This window comes from Cervus elaphus, chromosome 12 (assembly GCF_910594005.1).
Source record: "Cervus elaphus chromosome 12, mCerEla1.1, whole genome shotgun sequence".
NCBI lineage: Eukaryota > Metazoa > Chordata > Mammalia > Artiodactyla > Cervidae > Cervus > Cervus elaphus.
Genome location: NC_057826.1, coordinates 64,443,631 through 64,463,148, shown reverse-complemented (window position 1 = coordinate 64,463,148; position 19,518 = coordinate 64,443,631). Strand labels below are relative to the sequence as shown.

General features: G+C 38.8%; 1 protein-coding gene across 2 annotated transcripts in view; it reads left to right on the top strand.

Moving 5' to 3' along the window:
• The first annotated feature begins 1,860 nt into the window (after positions 1-1,860).
• The window catches only part of RAD51 (RAD51 recombinase), a 38,221-nt gene continuing 20,563 nt past the window's right edge, over positions 1,861-19,518 (top strand). For both annotated transcript variants that reach the window (XM_043919218.1, XM_043919217.1), the window contains exons 1-3: positions 1,861-2,320; positions 5,643-5,745; positions 7,425-7,562. In XM_043919218.1, coding sequence (XP_043775153.1) covers positions 5,659-5,745; positions 7,425-7,562 — 225 coding nt within the window. In that variant the 5' untranslated portion in view covers positions 1,861-2,320; positions 5,643-5,658. The remainder of the gene's footprint in view (positions 2,321-5,642; positions 5,746-7,424; positions 7,563-19,518) is intronic.

Here is a 19,518-nt window from a genome sequence, read left to right as displayed (position 1 = left end):
ATCTCATGGACCTCAAGAACATTAAGTGCTGCTGGGCCCCTTAGACATTGGAAAGATCTGGGAAGCAGTCAGATTTCAAAACAGTTTCTTTCTGTTTGACTCTCTCCCACTTCCTTATCTCTCAATTTCTTAACCTTTCTGCAAATGGGTTTTCTCTGGTTTGGTCCACACAGCCACAGGAATTGTATTTTAATGAAAGGTCAAAGTCATGTATCATTACACAGCCAAGATGGGCTGTGGGTTTGCAGGTGTTCTAAGGAAAGTATGTGAAGAATAGGCATGAAGGTGTGTATCTCTGGTATGGATGGCAGTTCACTATTATCCCCAATTACTACCTAGAATCACTAGTTAAGTTAATTCTACCTCCAGAATGCTTCCTGAATCTGTTCTGTTATTGGTCTAATGCAAACCTTCATCTTGAGAAATGGAGTTATTTCCTGCCATGTCAATTAACAAGGATCTCACCAAACTCTTGCATCTTCCCAGACATGGAAAATCACCAAATTTCTTAACTTGGGATATCTGGTTTCCTTTAACAATAATCTCTGATATTCAGCCTGCCTGCCCTTTGTTGTAGAACTTCTATATAACTTGGCTCCTCCCCTTGCCTCCTCTGAGCAGTTCTCTCAAGGCTGCTTGAGATGCTGCCTCCTGGGGTTAAGTCCTAAAAATTCCAGCCAAATAAAACAACTCTCAACCTTTAGGTTGTGACTGTTTTTTAAATCGACAATCTCTTGCTTGAAATATTTCAAGCACTGCCTAACAGTTTCTGTTGTTTTTACTCTATCCTGAAATCTGTTCTTCAATGCCACAGGGTAACCATGTGAGGATTAAATAAAAACTTCATGAATTTTAAAGCACTCCACAAATATAAAGTGGTGCAGAACAAAAAACAGGTCTAAAGCATGAGATTCATCGTATTAAAAACTTTCAGATGTACCCATTACCTAAAGAATAAAGATAAAAGTTCTATAATGGTTTTATGTCTCTTCATGCTGCTGCTGCTGCTAAGTTGCTTCAGTCGTGTCCGACTCTGTGCGACCCCATAGACGGCAGCCCACCTGGCTCCTCTGTCCCCGGGATTCTCCAGGCAAGAATACTGGCGTGGGTTGCCATTTCCTTCTCCCTACGTCTCTTCATAGAAATGACATAAACGTAAACTCTCAGCACCTGGTAAGACATTTTTCCTCCCTCATCAGACAGTATTCCTTAACCACACTGTTAATTTCCATACCCACACTGCGCTATTCGCTTTGTGTCTTCTATCTCATCTCCGCCCAGTAAACACTAATCACCCTTTAAAACTGGAATCAACTTTTAATAAACTACGAAAAGATTCACATTCCTTTCTTTCTCTCCATTAGCGCTTTGTTCCAGTTTCACCCATGTACTTCAGCGTCATCAGCTCCACCATCTACAAGAGCCTAGAAAGCGCCTGAACTCCGTAATTGGTCTGAGTTAGAGGCTCAGCGCAACCTGAAGAGCCAAATCCCCAGGTTAGACCCTTAAGAAACAAACTAAGAGCTCTCAGGGCTGTCCGACTCTTTGTCACCCCATGGGCTGTAGCCCGCCACTCTTTGTCCATGGGGATTCTCCAGGCAAGATTACTGGAGTGGGTTGCCGTGCCCGCCTCCAGGGGATCCTCCTGATCCACGGGATCTTCCTGACCCAGAGATACGAACCCAGGTCTCCCGCCCTGTAGGCGGATTCTTTACTGTCTAAGCCACCAGTTCCCAAGAGCCTGGCGGTTTCGGAGAGGGACTGAGGAGCTACAGCTGAGTCGCCCGCCCGCGGTGCATACTGGGATATGTGGTCTCGGGCGGCCCACAACCTCTTGGGAGTTGTAGTCCTCGATCTGGTAAAGGGTGAGAAAAACGCAACTCTCAAGTTTTGGATTAGTCCTGAGGGAGAAAAAGAAGACGGGAACCCATAACATCCTGCAAGCTAAAGTTCCTAGAGCCCAACTCTCGGTGTCACGAGTGGTCGAAGCGGCTGGAAGGCGGGCCCGAGAAGGGTGGGGAGACGTTACGTTGACGCGGGCGTGACCTTGTCCAGTAGGATTTGGCGGGATTTCCGAAGGCTGTAGGCAGAGCGCGCGCTGCGGCTTGAGACCGAGGCGTAGGAGGAGGCGAGTCGCGCCTTAGGAGCGCGGTTGGAAGCTGAGACTCGTCTGGGTTTCGTGCAGAAGGCCGAAGCAAGGGAGTAGAGAAGCGGGGCACAAGCGAGGGGACCTACAGTCCGTCGGGGATCGGGCGCGGGCGGGCCCAGCAGACGGTAGTCCGAGAGTGCAGCCTGCCCTAGCGAAGCACGGCAGGTCCAGGTGAGTGTGAGACGCAGCCCCGGCCCCTTCCCACCGCCCTGTTAGTCCCGGCATACGCCGAACCCAGGCTTAGACCCAGATTCGGGCCCCAACTCCGCCGCAGGCTTAGGGGCCCCTCCGTTTCTCCCAGTGAGAAACTCGGAAATGGCGGGGCCAAGCCGGGACGTGTCCGGGCTGCTTCGACCGTCGGAGTTCGCTGAGGGGAAAATAGAAGCGCACTCTAGCGTTTAGAGCTGGGAGGAACCTTGGGAGGCCTTCATTTCCAACACCTACTTAATGGGCGTCCGCGAGGAATCCAAGATCCAGAGACGTGTGGTGACAGAGTCACAGCTCTTAAGCCAGAGCCACGGTTTCCAGGTTTCTGGTCAGTGCGCTTTCCGTCACACAAAATTTTGCTTACCAGAGTACCCACCTCCAGTTGCCAGTAAGATAATTGGCTTTTTCTAATGCGGAAGACCGTTCACGTGATATCTAGGTAATGATCTGTAGTGACGGATGCTGTTTTTTCTTAAACTTGTAAGCCAAGTGTAGTATGCAAATAGAAAAATGCACAGATCAAAAGTGTATACAGCTTCATGAGTCATTACAAAATGAATATACCACTCAGGTCAAGAGAGAATGCTGTCATCACCCGGAAGCCTCCCTTGTGCCCCCTCCTCTAATACTCTCCCTTCTCGCCAGAGGTAACCACTGTGTTGACTACTAATACCATTGTTAATTTTGCCTGTTTCTGAATTTTATATAAAGAAAGACTATTTTTGTGTCTGGCTTTGCTCAACATTCTGTAGGTTCGTAAGTGTCTTTGCATTTGGCAATACTTTCTATTCATTTGTATTCCTATTCATTATACCCAGGATGGATATTTGGATTATTTCTAATTTTTAGCTTTCAGGACAGAGGTGGCTGAGAAAATTCCCGCATACAGTTTAGTGCACACGTGTATGCTTTTCAGTGGGTTAATAATAGAGTGGCAAAATTCCTGGGTCAAAGCATTTGTCTGTCTTCACCTTCCATGTTTAATACAGTACCAGTACACTCAAACCAGCGGTGAATGAGTGTTCAGTTGTTCCACACGTTTGCTAATAGTTAATGTTGTTGATCTTTTAAAATTTTAGCTATTACCTTGTGGTTTTAATTTTAATTTTCCTGATTATTAATGAAGTTGAGCGTTTGTTGATACGTTCATTAGCCATCTGAGTATCTTCCCTTGTGAAGTGCTTGTTCAAATCTCTTTTGCCTATTTTTTCTTGGGTTGTCTTTCTTGCTGATTTGCAAAAATTCTTTATATATTCTCGTATCAGCTCTGAGTTATATTTGTGGTAAATATTTTCCCCCCTCACTATTGTTCGACTTTCCTTCTTGCAGTGGTGTCTTTTGATTAGATGTGCTCAGTCACTCAGTCATCTGGCTTTTTTTTTTTCCAATTTTATTTGTTTATTTAGCTGCACTTGGTCTCAGTTGCGGCATGTGGAATGTAGTTCCCCAACCAGGATCAAACTCGGGCCCTCTGCAAAGAGAGTGTGCAGAGTCTTAGCCACTGGACCACCAGGGAAGTCCCAGCCCTCTGACATTTTGTGCCGCCGTGGGCTGTAGCCCTCCAATCTCCTCTGTCCATGGAATTTTCCAGGTGCATTTCCTACTCCAAGGGATCTTCCCAACCCAGGGATTGAACCCACTTCTCTTGCATCTCCTGCATTAGCAGATAGATTCTTTACCACTGCACCACCTGGGAAGCCATAGCCTTTTTTTTTTTTTTTAATTATTTATTTATTTGGTTGCACTGGGTATTAGTTCCTGTATGTGGGATCTAGCTCCCTGACCAGGGATGGAGCACCAGCCCCCTGCATTGGGAGCTTGGAGTCTTAGCCACTTGACGACCAGAGAAGTCCCAGCCATAGCTTTTTTTTTTTTTTTTTCAGCCATAGCCTTTTAATGGATAGAATTTCTAAATTTAAATATAGTCCAGTTTTTCAGCCTGTTGCATTTTGGTTATTGCTTTATGTATACAGTTCAAGCCATCTTTTTCATAAATTATGAAGGAAGACACTTTAAGTTGCCTTCAGATGATTCTGATATTTGGAATTATAAACTCATATTATGCTAAGCATGCCATCTAAGAGAACTGCACCTGAACCAGTCAAGAACAACTGGTCACCTTCTGTCAAGCCTCTAAGACTGGAGATTCCTTACCTGTTATTTTTTTTAGTTAAATTTATCTTGATTGTTAAATTGTCCAGATAATTTTGATATGACTTAAGCATATTTATCCTTGTAGACATCAAGACTTGTTTGCTTTTATTAACACCTCATGAAGATAATTACAATTTTTTGTTCTCCATTCTTTCAATCAGTGCAATCTTAACTGTTAAAATAATCTGACTTTTGGTATTGGCCTTATATGGAAGATTTCAAACTGAGCAGGATACTTCCATGACTACAAACTATGATCCTTGCCTAAGGTGGGAAGAACTCTCATCTCAGTCCACTGTTTCTGTATCAGGAGTGGAGATTTATGGCAATGATTCTGTACCTTCATTTCACTCCTTTGCCATCACCCCCAAACCCTGCTTGCTTGGAAGGGAACAGTGGAACTGAAACGGTTTAACCCTAAATCAGTTTTGGGGTTTTATTAAGTAGAGTCCTGGAAAATCTGCATTCAGTTGCCGAATATTTAATAAACACCTAACATTTATGATGTTATCATGAGTCATACACAAATAAGACTTGGCCCTTATCTATAAGAAATATGAAGCAGGAGAACTGGGGGACATAGTTCATCTAGTTAAGCTGTCTAGGTGGAAGGGAAAGCTGGTGAGGGATTTCTTTTTCCTGCCATGGGTAAGTCAGTGATTAAACCAAAAGCCTAGTAGTCTTTTTTTTTCCTTAATATATATATTTTACTGAACTATAGTTGACTTACAATGTTTCAGGTGCACAGAAAGGTGATTCAGTTAGACATATACATATATATTATTTTTCACTTTATTTCCCATTGTAGTTTATTATAAGATATTGACTATAGTTCCCTGTGCTATACAGTAAACTTTTGTTGCTTATTGCGTATCTATTTTTTTTTAATTAGAAATCTAGCATTCTGTTCATACTAAGTCAAACAAGTAGAATCAAAATGCCATAAATTTTTTAGCTAGGTATAAATTCATAAGTTTTCTAAAATATATTATGCATATTAAATATATATATATATATATATATCTCCCCAGAGGAAAAACCTAGTGATTCTTTAAGAGATTTACTGTAAAACTATGTTTGCACGTCTGTACTTTCTCTAGTGTTCTTCCTGATGGCCATCTGTGTTTTTCAGTATTGCACACTGAGCAATGGCCATGGAGATGCAGCTTGAATCAAATGCAGATACTTCAGTGGAAGAAGAAAGCTTTGGTCCACAACCTATTTCTCGATTAGAGGTATGTGCTTGGTTGCTAATTTTAAAATTGTAATGTTGGATAAGATTGTTCTACCTACTGGGAGGAATCACAACCTTTACATAAACTGAAATCCAAATTAGAGTTTTCAGGAGGGTCGTCAAGGATCCTATGGAAAGACTTAAGACAGTTGCTAAACATGTCTGCCAGGTCCCTTTTTTGTCAAGAATTTTTCCCCTACTTTTTCTTTCTTAGAACTGGATGTCAGAAACTAAGAAGCCCTAGGATCCCATGGTAGAACCTGTGCTGTTTGTACAAAGTATGAAATTACCGTCCAGGGAATTGCAGTGGCCTGGGCCAGCTATGCAGGAAGTGGAGAGGAGCAACATCTCTCCACCAGCCTGGATCTGTGATGAAGTTACTAAGAAGACAGCTGTCATAGACAGACTGGCTTGGGGTTAAGATGTGTGAGTTCAAGACTGCACAAGAACATCAAGCACCAAACCTGGGACCTTGCACTTTTTCTGCACATTGTACAGAGGTCCTAGAGTGAGTGCCGTTGACTTGGGCTGAAAGAATTAGGAGAGTATACTGAGAAGCCTTCATTCTTATCTCTTTATGCATATTCCTCCCATCCCCCACCTAAGCTTCAGCTTTTCAGAAGATACTTAAACGGATTTGTTAAACACATTGGAGAATTCAGAGTCATAACTTTTGGTTTCAGTGAGCATCCTTATAACCACACATGTGTATTGCTTATTGCTTAAATCTTTATAACAGACCCGGGTTCTAGGGGTAGGTACTATTTCTCTCCCCTCTCCCAAACCTTCCCTGACCCCAGATACATACATATCTCGCTAATAATGCATGCTTTCCCCAAGTCATGGTCTTGGTGGCTAATAAAACCAAAGCTGACTTTGTTTATAGGGAGAAGGAAGTGCCTTTGGGTGGTTTGTTTTTGAGAAGTGGCATGTAAATCCCTGACCAAAAATTGTTTTCCTCATTCTTAATATCAGTTGTTAAAGCAGAGCTTTCGAGTTATTGGGCAACAAAGAATGTATGCTAAGATATGCTCCCCTTAGCTCTGGGACAGTCTTATCTGTTTACCCAGCTTAGTGTAAAATTTATTTTTCTTTATGTGTGCTTGATGTAGAAAACTTTGGGAAGCACCAGTTTAAAGTAGCCTTTTAGGGCCCAGGTCTCAAAGTTCATTTAGAGTTCCAGTCAAAAGGTTACAGGTTTGATCCCAATTCATGAGAGTCTTTTAATATACATAGTGCTCGTTTAAAACTACTGGTTTTGATAATGAATGAAAAGTGAAAAAAAAATGCAAGTAAAGTCGCTCAGTCATGTCTGACTCTTTGCGACCCCGTGGACTGTAGCCTTCCAGGCTCCTCTGTCCTTGGGATTCTCCAGGCAAGAATACTGGAGTGGTTTGCCGTTTCCTTATACAGGGGATCTTCCCAACCCAGGGATCAAACCCAGATCTCCCGTGTTACAGGCAGACTCTTTACCATCTGAGCCACTAAGAGAATACCTTTGATGATGAATAGATTGGTAATTTGTTATGAGATGCATCATATGTAAGGCATACTTTTAAAAGCTTTTGCATATAATATCACAGTTAAAAACAGCCTTGTGAAATAAGTAGGGCCAATATCCACATTCAACAGATGAGGGAACTAAAGCTTAGATTTATCCGTAGTTTTCTTCACTTGCAGCAATGTGGTATAAATGCCAATGATGTGAAGAAATTGGAAGAAGCTGGATTTCATACCGTAGAGGCTGTTGCCTATGCACCAAAGAAGGAGCTAATAAATATTAAGGGGATTAGTGAAGCCAAAGCTGATAAAATTCTGGTAAGTACCGCTTGTGTGACTAAGAGAGGCAGCAGTGGGATTGGTAAAGAGTATACAGTGAAAGACTGCAGTCTTCCTTCTTCCATCCCCTGTTGTGTCACCCTCTTCCCCTTTCCAGAAGTGACTGTATTACCAGCTAGTTATCTTTCTCCTTGCATAAACTGGGATTTTTTCCTAGAGAACTGTAATATCATGGGGGTGTGACATAAATACTGCCAAATTGATACCAGTTTGCACTCCTGTCAGCTGTGAGTGATGTGTGCCTTATCATTTCTGGATGTTATAATTTCATGCCTTAGAAATATACTCATTAGTATGTAGCCACTGAAAATAGCTTTGAAGAACATTCATTGACATATGAAAATGTTCCTGATATAAGAAAGCAGGTTAAAAAATGTGTTTGTGTGCTTATGTCTTTATCTTTTTAAATGTGTGTATTTATATACATACAGCATATACACTGGGGATAACTACAGTAAAATACTAACACTGTTGTTTCTGGATGGTGAGAATGTGAACAGTTTATTTTTGCCTCAATTTTCTGAAGTTTCTGCAGTTTCTATAATAGACTTGTATTACTTTTTTTTTTTTAATATTTATTTATTTGGCTGCACTGGATCTTAGTTGCAGCATGTATGATCTAGTTCCCTGAACAGGGATCAAAACCAGGCCGCTTGCATTGGGAGGATGGACTCTTAGCCACTGGACCACTAGGAAAGTCCCCTAAACATGTATTACTTTAAATAGAAAAGTTGTTTTTATTCCTTGAATATTAGAGTCATGTTAATTAGGCTGCCAGTGTGTACAGTCTATTAATTAACTAGTCATAAGCAAGATTCTTTAATCATAAGAAAGTGTGATTACAAATCATTAATGCTTAGTTTTTTTAACTTTAGTAAATGATGAAAAAGTGATTTTACAGGCTTAACCAAAATAAGATAATAATAATCCTTTATATTATATTGCACTTTAACTTTTTTAATTGAAATTTTATATTAGACTATAGTTGGTTTACCGTGTTATGTTTCAGGTGTATAGCTAAGTGGTTCATATGTCAATACATATACAATATTTGTTCTTTTTAGATTTTTTTTCCAGTACAGGTTATTATAGAATATTTAGTAGAGTTCCTTTATAGCACTTTAACTTTGAAATCCCATCCCTTTTGTATACACAGTATTCTCACTTGCCTTGGCACTGGGAGAGAGAGGTAGGACCAGTGTTAATCTCTGCCTTACAGATAAGGAAACTTAGGCCCAGTGGTTCAGTTATTTATCCAACGTTATGCAGTTGATCACAGAACTAAGACTAGAATCCAGTTATTTTCATCCTGATATACTGTGATACTTTCTTATTTCCCTCCAATGTCTTGCAGCTACTATTCATTTTTCTTACTTCATATATTCCTTTAGCACTCATAGTACCCTATGATTACATTTTATTTCATGTATTTTATCCTTTGGTATTTATAGGCTATACCTTGGAGATAATTGCAGGTTAAGTTCCAGACCACCACAACAAAGCAAATATTGCAGTAAAGCAAGTCACATGGGTTTTTTGGTTTTCCCGTTGCCTATAAAAATTGTTTACACTATTTTGTAGTCTGTTAACTATACAATAGTATTAGAGCTACAAAAGCAGTGTGTATACCTTAATTTAAAAATACTTCATTATTAAAAAATGCTAACCATCATCTGAGCCTTCAGCAATTTATATTCTTTTTGTTGGTGAGAGTCTTGCCTTGACATTTATGACTGCTGACTGATCAGGGTGGTGGTTGCTGAAGGTTGGGGTGGCTGCAGCAATTTCTTAAAATAAGACCACAGTGAAGTTTGCCACATAGATTGAATCTTCCTTTCAATTGTAATATGCAGTGCTATTTGATAGCATTTTAAATTTTTTGTTTAATGTTTTGGCTGCCCTGGGCATTTGTTGCTGCATGAGGGCTATTATGGTTGCAGTGCATGGACTTTTCATTGGCTTCTCTTGTTGCGGAACGTGGGCCCTAAGTGCGTGGGCTTAGTTGCCCCATGGCATGTAGAATGGTCCCAGACCAGGGATTGAACCCGTGTCCCCTGCATTGGCAGATGGATTCTTAACCACTGGACCACCAGGGAAGTCCTATTTTATAGCATTTTATCCCCAGCAGAAATTTTTCTAGATTGGCATCAGCCCTCTCAAACACTGCCACTGCTTTATCAACCAAGTTTATATCACATTCTAAATCTTTTGTTGTAATGTCACCAATCTTAACAGCATCTTCGCCAGTAGATTCTATTTCAAGAAACCACCCTTTGCTTATCCATAAGAAGAAACTCCTTATCCATGAAAGTTTTATCATGATATTGCAGTGTTTCAGCTGCAACTTCAGGCTCCAATTCTAGTTCTTTTGCTATTTCCACCACATCTGTATTTACTTCCTCTGCTAAAGTCTTGAATCTGTCAGAGTCATCCATGAGAGTGAAAATCAACTTCTTTCAGGCTCTTGTTAAATGACAGTTTGACCTTTTCCCATGAACCACAAATTTACTTTTTTTTTTTTTTAATACTTTCTTTTTTAACAAATGTACTTAATGGCATCTAGGATGGTGAGTCCTTTCCAAAAGATTTTCAACTGATTTTTCCCAGATCAATCAGAGGAATCACTGTCTGTGACAACTGTGGTCTTACAAGATGCGTTTCTTAAATAATAAGATTTGAAAGGCAGAATTACTCCTTGATTCACAGGGTGCAGAATGGATGTTGTGTTAGCAGGCATGAAAACAACATTAAATCTCATTGTGCATCTCCAAAGCTCTTGAGTAACCAGGTATGTTGTCAGTGAGTAGTAACAGTTTGAAAGGATCTTTCCTAAAGTATTCAGTAAACTATGTTTTAAACAGGTGTGCCATCATCCAGACTTGTTGTACTTATAGAGCACAGGCAGAATAGATTGAGCATAATTCTTAAGGGCTCTAGGACTTTTAGGATGGTAAATGAACATTGGCTTCAACTTAAAGGCACCAGTGGCGTTAGCTGCTGAAAAGAGAGCCAGCTGATTCTTTGAAAACTGTTGAAGCCAGGCGTTGACTTCTCTTCTGTAGCTCCTTGATGGCATCTTCTTCCAATATAATGTTGTTTTGTCTACCTTGAAAATCTATTTAATGTAGCTACTTTCATTCTTTATCTTAGCTAGATCTTCTGGATAATTTGATGCAGCTTCTACATTAGCCCTGGCTGCTTCACCTTGCTCTTAAATGTTATGGAGATGGCTTTTTTCCTTAAACCTCATGAACCAACCTCTGCTCGCTTCAGAGTTTTCTTCTGCAGCTTTCTCATCTCCCTTAGCCTTCCCTGAATTAAGAGAGTAGGACTTTGCTCTGCACTGGGCTTTGGCTAAAGGGAGTGTTATGGCTGCTTTGATCTTCTACCCAAACCACTAAAATTTTCTTCATATTAGCAATAAGGCTATTTCTTACTATTCATGTATTCACTGGGGTAGTGCTTTTAATTTCCTTCAAGAAGTTCCTTTACATTCACACCTTGGTTAACGGTTTGAGACAAGAGGCCTAGCTTTCAGCCTCTTTCAACCTTTGACTTGCCTTCCTCATTAAACCAAAGCATTTCTGGTTTTTTTCTTTAGAGTGACAGACGTGCAGGTTCACGCCTTTTACTCGAACACCTGAAGGCCATTGTGCTGGGCTGTGCTTAGGTGCTCAGTCATGTCCGACTCTTTGCAACCCCTTAGACTGCAGGCCGCCAGGCTCCTCTGTCCATGGGGATTCTCCAGGCAAGAATACAGGAGTGGATTGCCATGCTCTGCTCCAGGGAATCTTCCCAACCCAGGGATCGAACCCAGGTCTCCCGCGTTGCAGGTGGATTCTTTATCATCTGCGCCACCAAGGAAGCCCATTGTAGGGTTATTAATTGGCCTGATTTCAGTATGGTTGTGTCTTAAGGAACAGGGAGACCTGAGGGGAGAGAGAGATGGGGATATGGTCAGTGGGTAGAGCAGTCAGAACACACACATTTATCAGTTAAGTTCACTGTCTTCTATAGGTGTAGTTTGTGGGACCCCAAAACAATTATAGTAACATCAAAGATTGCTGCCCGCAGATCACCACTATGTAGTTACAGAGTTTGATTAACTTTGCTGTTGAAGTTTTCTATAATGTAAAGCAAGTATTTAATTTATTAAATTATATTTTGTAGTTTTATATTGATGGCTGTTATAGTTTCACAGAAATTTCCTCTGAAAAAAATCATCTTCAAAAGCTAAAGAATCTTCAAAAAATGCTTCCTGCAGCTTCAGTGCATGCAGTTCTACCGCATAACCTAGTCTGATGGACAATATCTGACATTTAATATCTCATACAATATTATATATACAACCCAGTAAATTCTGTTTTATCAGGTATTATACTAAGAGCTATGAATTTTTAAGCACTAGTAAGGCTGTTATTTTATAGTATTAATTCATTCAGGGCTCAAATATCATAAGTAATTCTTAATTTAAATCCTTAGAGTAAAGATGTTGCCATCTATGGAAGTATGAAGTTGTCATTTATTGGATTGCTCAAATAAATAAATTTGTTGAAGTGGTGACATAATTGAATAAGTAAGAATTCTGAATACCTAATACCTCTTTGAAAGATTGTGATATTGTTAAGCCAGTAGGTGTCCCTAAAGTCTGTTTGTTGTTTCTTTCTGGGTATCTGTTTTTGTGACTCAGTGAATCCTGACCTTTGCTTATGCCTTGTCAGACATTTAAAAAAACTCTGTCAGACACTGAAAATTCTTAACAGGTATAAGACAGATGAAAGCAAGCTTATTATATAAACAAAAGAAGTCAAGTTCTGCCAGACTAGGCAGTTGGCATGGTTTTAACTTCCAATTTCATACTGGTTATAATATGTTCCTTTAAGAGCTCATAGACTAAAAAATGTAGGGGTTAAATGACAAGAAGGGGTAACATCTCCTTCTATGAGTTTGATATTTTCCTTCCACATGTTTGAGTAAAATTTTTGAACTTACTGTAAAGTTGAAAGAACGTTACAATGAACACTCATTTACCCACCACCTGGACAGTACTATTAACATTTTAATATACTTGTGTTATCGTCTATCTGTTTATCTCTCTAGCCATCAGTACATCTTGACTCTTTGTGCTTTTTAAAGTTGCAGTATATTTCCCCCTAAATATTTTAGCATTTATTAAACTAGAGTTCCATATTGGCTTATAGTTTCTTCTCCCCTTTCTTTAGTGTTCTTATTTTCTAATTTTCATTGATCTTCATTCATCCTAAAGATTGGTAGAAGTTATGGGAAAAAGAAAGAAAGAAATTCTCAAAAAAATAATGTAAGATTTCCCAGAGCTAAAGGAAAACAGAAGTCTAAGGCCCCACAAAACATCAAAGACCCTCACCTGGACTCCTGAATGTGAAATTTTCAGTATACCAGTTATAAAGAGGAGACTGAAAGATTTCAGAGAAAAAAAAGTAAGTGACCTCTAAAGGAACAAAAATCAGAAAGATAGCACGTCTCTTATTAGAAATCTGGGTGGTAGAAGCTAGTAGAGCAATCCCTTCAAAATTCTGAGGGTAGATGATTTTAAACCTATAATTCTATTGGTAACAATATTACTCACCCAGTGTTAGGGCAGAATACAACAGTTTCAGAAATACTAGAATTCAGAACATTTTGCTCTTATCTATTCTTTCTTAGGAAATTATCAATACTTGAGGATATGCTTTACTAAAATCAGGGTAGGAAACATAGGATCTAGGTTGGAGTGGCTCTATGTCAGGTAGCCAGTGAAAGAGAGAGCAGAGAGCCCCGTTTGGAGAAGGAAAGGATGTCTTTAGGGGAAAGGAGTCAGTAGAATACACAGTAAGACTGGGAGACTGGAGATTTTGAGAAATGATAAAGTTAGAGAATACTAGAGAAAGATATGGCTCAGATATAAAAGCAAGGTAAAATGGAGCATGATTTTGAAACTAGTGGCATTTAAAAAATTTTATTTGAACTTGACAGATAACTTTGAGAGACATCAGTTGTTAACACTGGAACCTTAGTGAAAGAATTGTATTTCTAGTACACCATTTAGTTCTGCAATAACTATAATACAAACGTTATAATCAATTTTTTTTCTTTCTTTTTTTTTTTTTTTAATTAGTTGGAGGCTAATTACTTCACAACATTTCAGTGGGTTTTGTCATACATTGACATGAATCAGCCATGGAGTTACATGTATTCCCCATCCCGATCCCCCCTCTCACCTCCCTCTCCACCCGATTCCTCTGGGTCTTCCCAGTGCACCAGGCCCGAGCACTTGTCTCATGCATCCCACCTGGGCTGGTGATCTGTTTCCCTATAGATAATATACATACTGTTCTTTCAAAACATCCCACCCTCACCTTCTCCCACAGAGTTCAAAAGTCTGTTCTGTACTTCTGTGTCTCTTTTTCTGTTTTGCATATAGGGTTGTCGTTACCATCTTTCTAAATTCCATATATATGTGTTAGTGTGCTGTAATGTTCTTTATCTTTCTGGCTTACTTCACTCTGTATAATGGGCTCCAGTTTCATCCATCTCATTAGAACTGATTCAAATGAATTCTTTTTAATGGCTGAGTAATATTCCATGGTGTATATGTACCATAGCTTCCTTATCCATTCATCTGCTGATGGGCATCTAGGTTGCTTCCATGTCCTGGCTATTATAAACAGTCCTGCGATGAACATTGGGGTGCACGTGTCTCTTTCAGATCTGGTTTCCTCAGTGTGTATGCCCAGAAGTGGTATTGTGGGTCATATGGCAGTTCTATTTCCAGTTTTTTTAAGGAATCTCCACACTGTTCTCCATAGTGGCTGTACTAGTTTGCATTCCCACCAACAGTGTAAGAGGGTTCCCTTTTCTCCACACCCTCTCCAGCATTTATTGCTTGTAGACTTTTGGATAGCAGCCATCCTGACTGGCGTGTAATGGTGCCTCATTGTGGTTTTGATTTGCATTTCTCTGATAATGAGTGATGTTGAGCATCTTTTCATGTGTTTGTTAGCCATCTATATGTCTTCTTTGGAGAAATGTCTGTTTAGTTCTTTGGCCCATTTTTTTATTGGGTCATTTATTTTTCTGGAATTGAGCTTCAGGAGTTGCTTGTATATTTTTGAGATTAATCCTTTGTTGCTTCATTTGCTATTATTTTCTCCCAATCTGAGGGCTGTCTTCTCACCTTACTTATAGTTTCCTTTGTTGTGCAAAAGCTTTTAAGTTTCATTAGGTCCCATTTGTTTATTTTTGCTTTTATTTCCAATGTTCTGGGAGGTGGGTCATAGAGGATCTTGCTGTGATTTATGTCGGAGAGTGTTTTGCCTATGTTCTCCTCTAGGAGTTTTATAGTTTCTGGTCTTACATTTAGATCTTTAATCCATTTTGAGTTTATTTTTGTGTATGGTGTTAGAAAGTGTTCTAGTTTCATTCTTTTACAAGTGGTTGACCAGTTTTCCCAGCACCGCTTGTTTAAGAGGTTGTCTTTTTTCCATTGTATATCCTTGCCTCCTTTGTCGAAGATAAGGTGTCCATAGGTTCGTGGATTTATCTCTGGGCTTTCTATTCTGTTCCACTGGTCTATATTTCTGTCTTTGTGCCAGTACCATACTGTCTTGATGACTGTGGCTTTGTAGTAGAGTCTGAAGTCAGGCTGGTTGATTCCTCCAGTTCCATTCTTCTTTCTCAAGATTACTTTGGCTATTCGAGGTTTTTTGTATTTCCATACAAATTGTGAAATTATTTGTTCTAGTTCTGTGAAAAATACCATTGGTAGCTTGATAGGGATTGCATTGAATCTATAGATTGCTTTGGGTAGAATAGCCATTTTGACAATATTGATTCTTCCAATCCATGAACACGGTATGTTTCTCCATCTGTTTGTGTCCTCTTTGATTTCTTTCATCAGTGTTTTATAGTTTTCTGTGTATAGGTCTTTTGTTTCTTTAGGTAGATATACTCCTAAGTATTTTATTCTTTTTGTTGCAATGGTGAATGGTATTGTTTCCTTAATTTCTCTTTCTGTTTTTTCATTGTTAGTGTATAGGAATGCAAGGGATTTCTGTGTGTTAATTTTATATCCTGCAACTTTACTAGATTCATTGATTAGCTCTAGTAATTTTCTGGAAGAGTCTTTAGGGTTTTCTATGTAGAGGATCATGTCATCTGCAAACAGCGAGAGTTTCACTTTTTCTTTTCCTATCTGGATTCCTTTTACTTCTTTTTCTGCTCTGATTGCTGTGGCCAAAACTTCCAACACTATGTTGAGTAGTAGTGGTGAGAGTGGGCACCCTTGTCTTGTTCCTGATTTCAGGGGAAATGCTTTCAATTTTTCACCATTGAGGGTGATGCTTGCTGTGGGTTTGTCATATATAGCTTGTATTATGTTGAGGTATGTTCCTTCTATTCCTGCTTTCTGGAGAGTTTTAATCATAAATGAGTGTTGAATTTTGTCAAAGGCTTTCTCTGCATCTATTGAGATAATCATATGGTTTTTATCTTTCAATTTGTTAATGTGGTATATTACATTGATTGATTTGCGGATATTAAAGAATCCTTGCATTCCTGGGATAAAGCCCACTTGGTCGTGGTGTGTGATTTTTTTAATATGTTGTTGGATTCTGTTTGCTAGAATTTTGTTAAGGATTTTTGCATCTATGTTCATCAGTGATACTGGCCTGTAGTTTTCTTTTTTTGTGGCATCTTTGTCTGGTTTTGGAATTAGGGTGATGGTGGCCTCATGGAATGAGTTTGGAGGTTTACCTTCTTCTGCAATTTTCTGGAAGAGTTTGAGTAAGATAGGTGTTAGCTCTTCTCTAAATTTTTGGTAGAATTCAGCTGTGAAGCCATCTGGTCCTGGGCTTTTGTTTGCTGGAAGATTTCTGATTACAGTTTCGATTTCCTTGCTTGTGATGGGTCTGTTAAGATCTTCTATTTCTTCCTGGTTCAGTTTTGGAAAGTTATACTTTTCTAAGAATTTGTCCATATCATCCAAGTTGTCCATTTTATTGGCATAGAGCTGCTGGTAGTAGTCTCTTATGATCCTTTGTATTTCAGTGTTGTCTGTTGTGATCTCTCCATTTTCGTTTCTGATTTTGTTAATTTGGTTCTTCTCTCTTTGTTTCTTAGTGGGTCTTGCTAATGGTTTGTCAATTTTGTTTATTTTTTCAAAAAACCAGCTTTTAGCTTTGTTGATTTTTGCTATGGTCTCTTTAGTTTCTTTTGCATTTATTTCTGCCCTAATTTTTCAGATTTCTTTCCTTCTGCTAAGCCTGGGGTTCTTCATTTCTTCCTTCTCTAATTGCTTTAGGTGTAGAGTTAGGTTATTTATTTGACTTTTTTCTTGTTTCTTGATGTAAGCCTGTAATGCTATGAACCTTCCCCTTAGCACTGCTTTTACAGTGTCCCATAGGTTTTGTGTTGTTGTGTTTTCATTTTCATTCATTTCTATGCATATTTTGATTTCTTTTTTGATTTCTTCTATGATTTGTTGGTTATTCAGAAGCGTGTTATTTAGCCTCCATATGTTTGAATTTTTAACAATTTTTTTCCTGTAATTGAGATCTAATCTTACTGCACTGTGGTCAGAAAAGATGACTGGAATGATTTCAATTTTTTTGAATTTTCCAAGACCAGATTTATGGCCCAGGATGTGATCTATTCTGGAGAAGGTTCCGTGTGCACTTGAGAAGAAGGTGAAGTTGATTGTTTTGGGGTGAAATGTCCTATAGATATCAATTAGGTCTAGCTGGTCCATTGTGTCATTTAAGGTTTGTGTTTCCTTGTTAATTTTCTGTTTAGTTGATCTATCCATAGTTGTGAGTGGGGTATTAAAGTCTCCCACTATTATTGTGTTACTATTAATTTCCTCTTTCATACTCGTTAGTGTTTGCCGTACATATTGCGGTGCTCCTATGTTGGGTGCATATATATTTATAATTGTTATATCTTCTTCTTGGATTGATCCTTTGATCATTATATAGTGTCCTTCTTTGTCTCTTTTCACATCCTTTATTTGAAAGTCTATTTTATCTGATATGAGTATTGCGACTCCTATTTTCTTTTGGTCTCCGTTTGCGTGAAATATTTTTTTCCAGCCCTTCACTTTTAGTCTGTATGTGTCTCTTGTTTTGAGGTGGGTCTCTTGTAGACAGCATATATAGGGGTCTTGTTTTTGTATCCATTCAGCCAATCTTTGTCTTTTGGTTGGGGCATTCAACCCATTTACATTTAAGGTAATTATTGATAGGTGTGGTCCCATTGCCATTTACTTTGTTGTTTTGGGTTCACGTTTATACAGCCTTTCTGCATTTCCTGTCGAGAAGATCCTTTAGCATTTGTTGAAGAGCTGGTTTGGTGATGCTGAATTCTCTCAGCTTTTGCTTGTCTGTAAAGCTTTTGAATTCTCCTTCATATCTGAATGAGATCCTTGCTGGGTACAGTAATCTAGGTTGTAGGTTATTCTCTTTCATTACTTTAAGTATGTCCTGCCATTCCCTTCTGGCCTGGAGGGTTTCTATTGATAGATCAGCTGTTATCCTTATGGGAATCCCTTTGTGTGTTATTTGTTGTTTCTCCCTTGCTGCTTTTAATATTTGTTCTTTGTGTTTGATCTTTGTTAATTTGATTAATATGTGTCTTGGGGTGTTTTGCCTTGGGTTTATCCTGTTTGGGACTCTCTGGGTTTCTTGGACTTGGGTGGCTATTTCCTTCCCCATTTTAGGGAAGTTTTCAGCTATTATCTCCTCGAGTATTTTCTCATGGCCTTTCTTTTTGTCTTCTTCTTCTGGGACTCCTATGATTCGAATGTTGGAGTGTTTCAGATTGTCCCAGAGGTCCCTGAGGTTGTCCTCATTTCTTTTGATTATTTTTTCTTTTTTCCTCTCTGCTTCATTTATTTCCTATAATCAATTTTTAAGTGAAGTATTAATATAGAGAAGTTTAGAGAATAAAGCAAGTCCAATATTCACCTTTTCATTATTTTTTTTCCCTTTGTGGAAAGTTTTTAAATTACAAGTTTAATCTCTACTTGCTGTATATGTATCCGGATTTTTCTCCTCCCTCCCTCTCTTTTTCTCTCTTCCTCTCCCACTTTCTTTCTCTTTCTCTTCCTGTTTCTCTTCCTTTCTTTTGATTTCCTTCCTTCCTTCCTCCGTCCCTCTTTTCTTTCTTTGTTTCATTAGACTCAGTTTATTTTACTGAATTTAGATTCAAGTTTGGCTAATTAGTTGGGGCCTGGACTTGGATTCTTTTTCTACTTCAGTGAGTTTTGATAGTTTGTGTCTTTCTAGGGATTTCTGTGTTTCTTGTAAGTTATTTAATCTGTTGGCATAGATTTGTTTTTGTAAGGGTTGTAGTAATGTCCCCTCTGTCATTTCTGATTTTAGTGATTTGACTCTTTTTAAATCAATTTTGTTGATTTTTTTCAAAGAAGCAACTTCTGGTTTTAATGATTTTTCTCTGTTGTATTTCTATTCTCTATTTCACCAGTTTCCACTCAAATTTTATCTTCTTCCTTCTGCTTGCTTTATGTTTAGTTTGCTCTTTTTTCAGTAACTTAAGGTGGGAAGATTAGGCTGTTGATTTAAGATCTTTCTAATACAGGTGTTTACAGCTATAAATCTCCCTTTAAGTACTGCTTTTGCTACATCCCATAAGTTTTGGTGTGTTTTGTCTTCATTTCACACATCTCAGTGAATCTTCTAAATTCCCTTGTGATTTCTTCTTTGGTTCATTGCTTATTTGGGACTATAATGTTTAATCTCCATGTATCTGAAAGCTTTTATTTTTAAATTTTGGAATCAACCTATAGACTGATCATTAATGGCTTATCAGTGACTACAAAGTAGTATTAAATGTTCTTAACCTGACAGGGTAAAAGAAAATGTACAGTTGACAGAGATGGAAAAGTAGATGAAGGAGCAAAGAT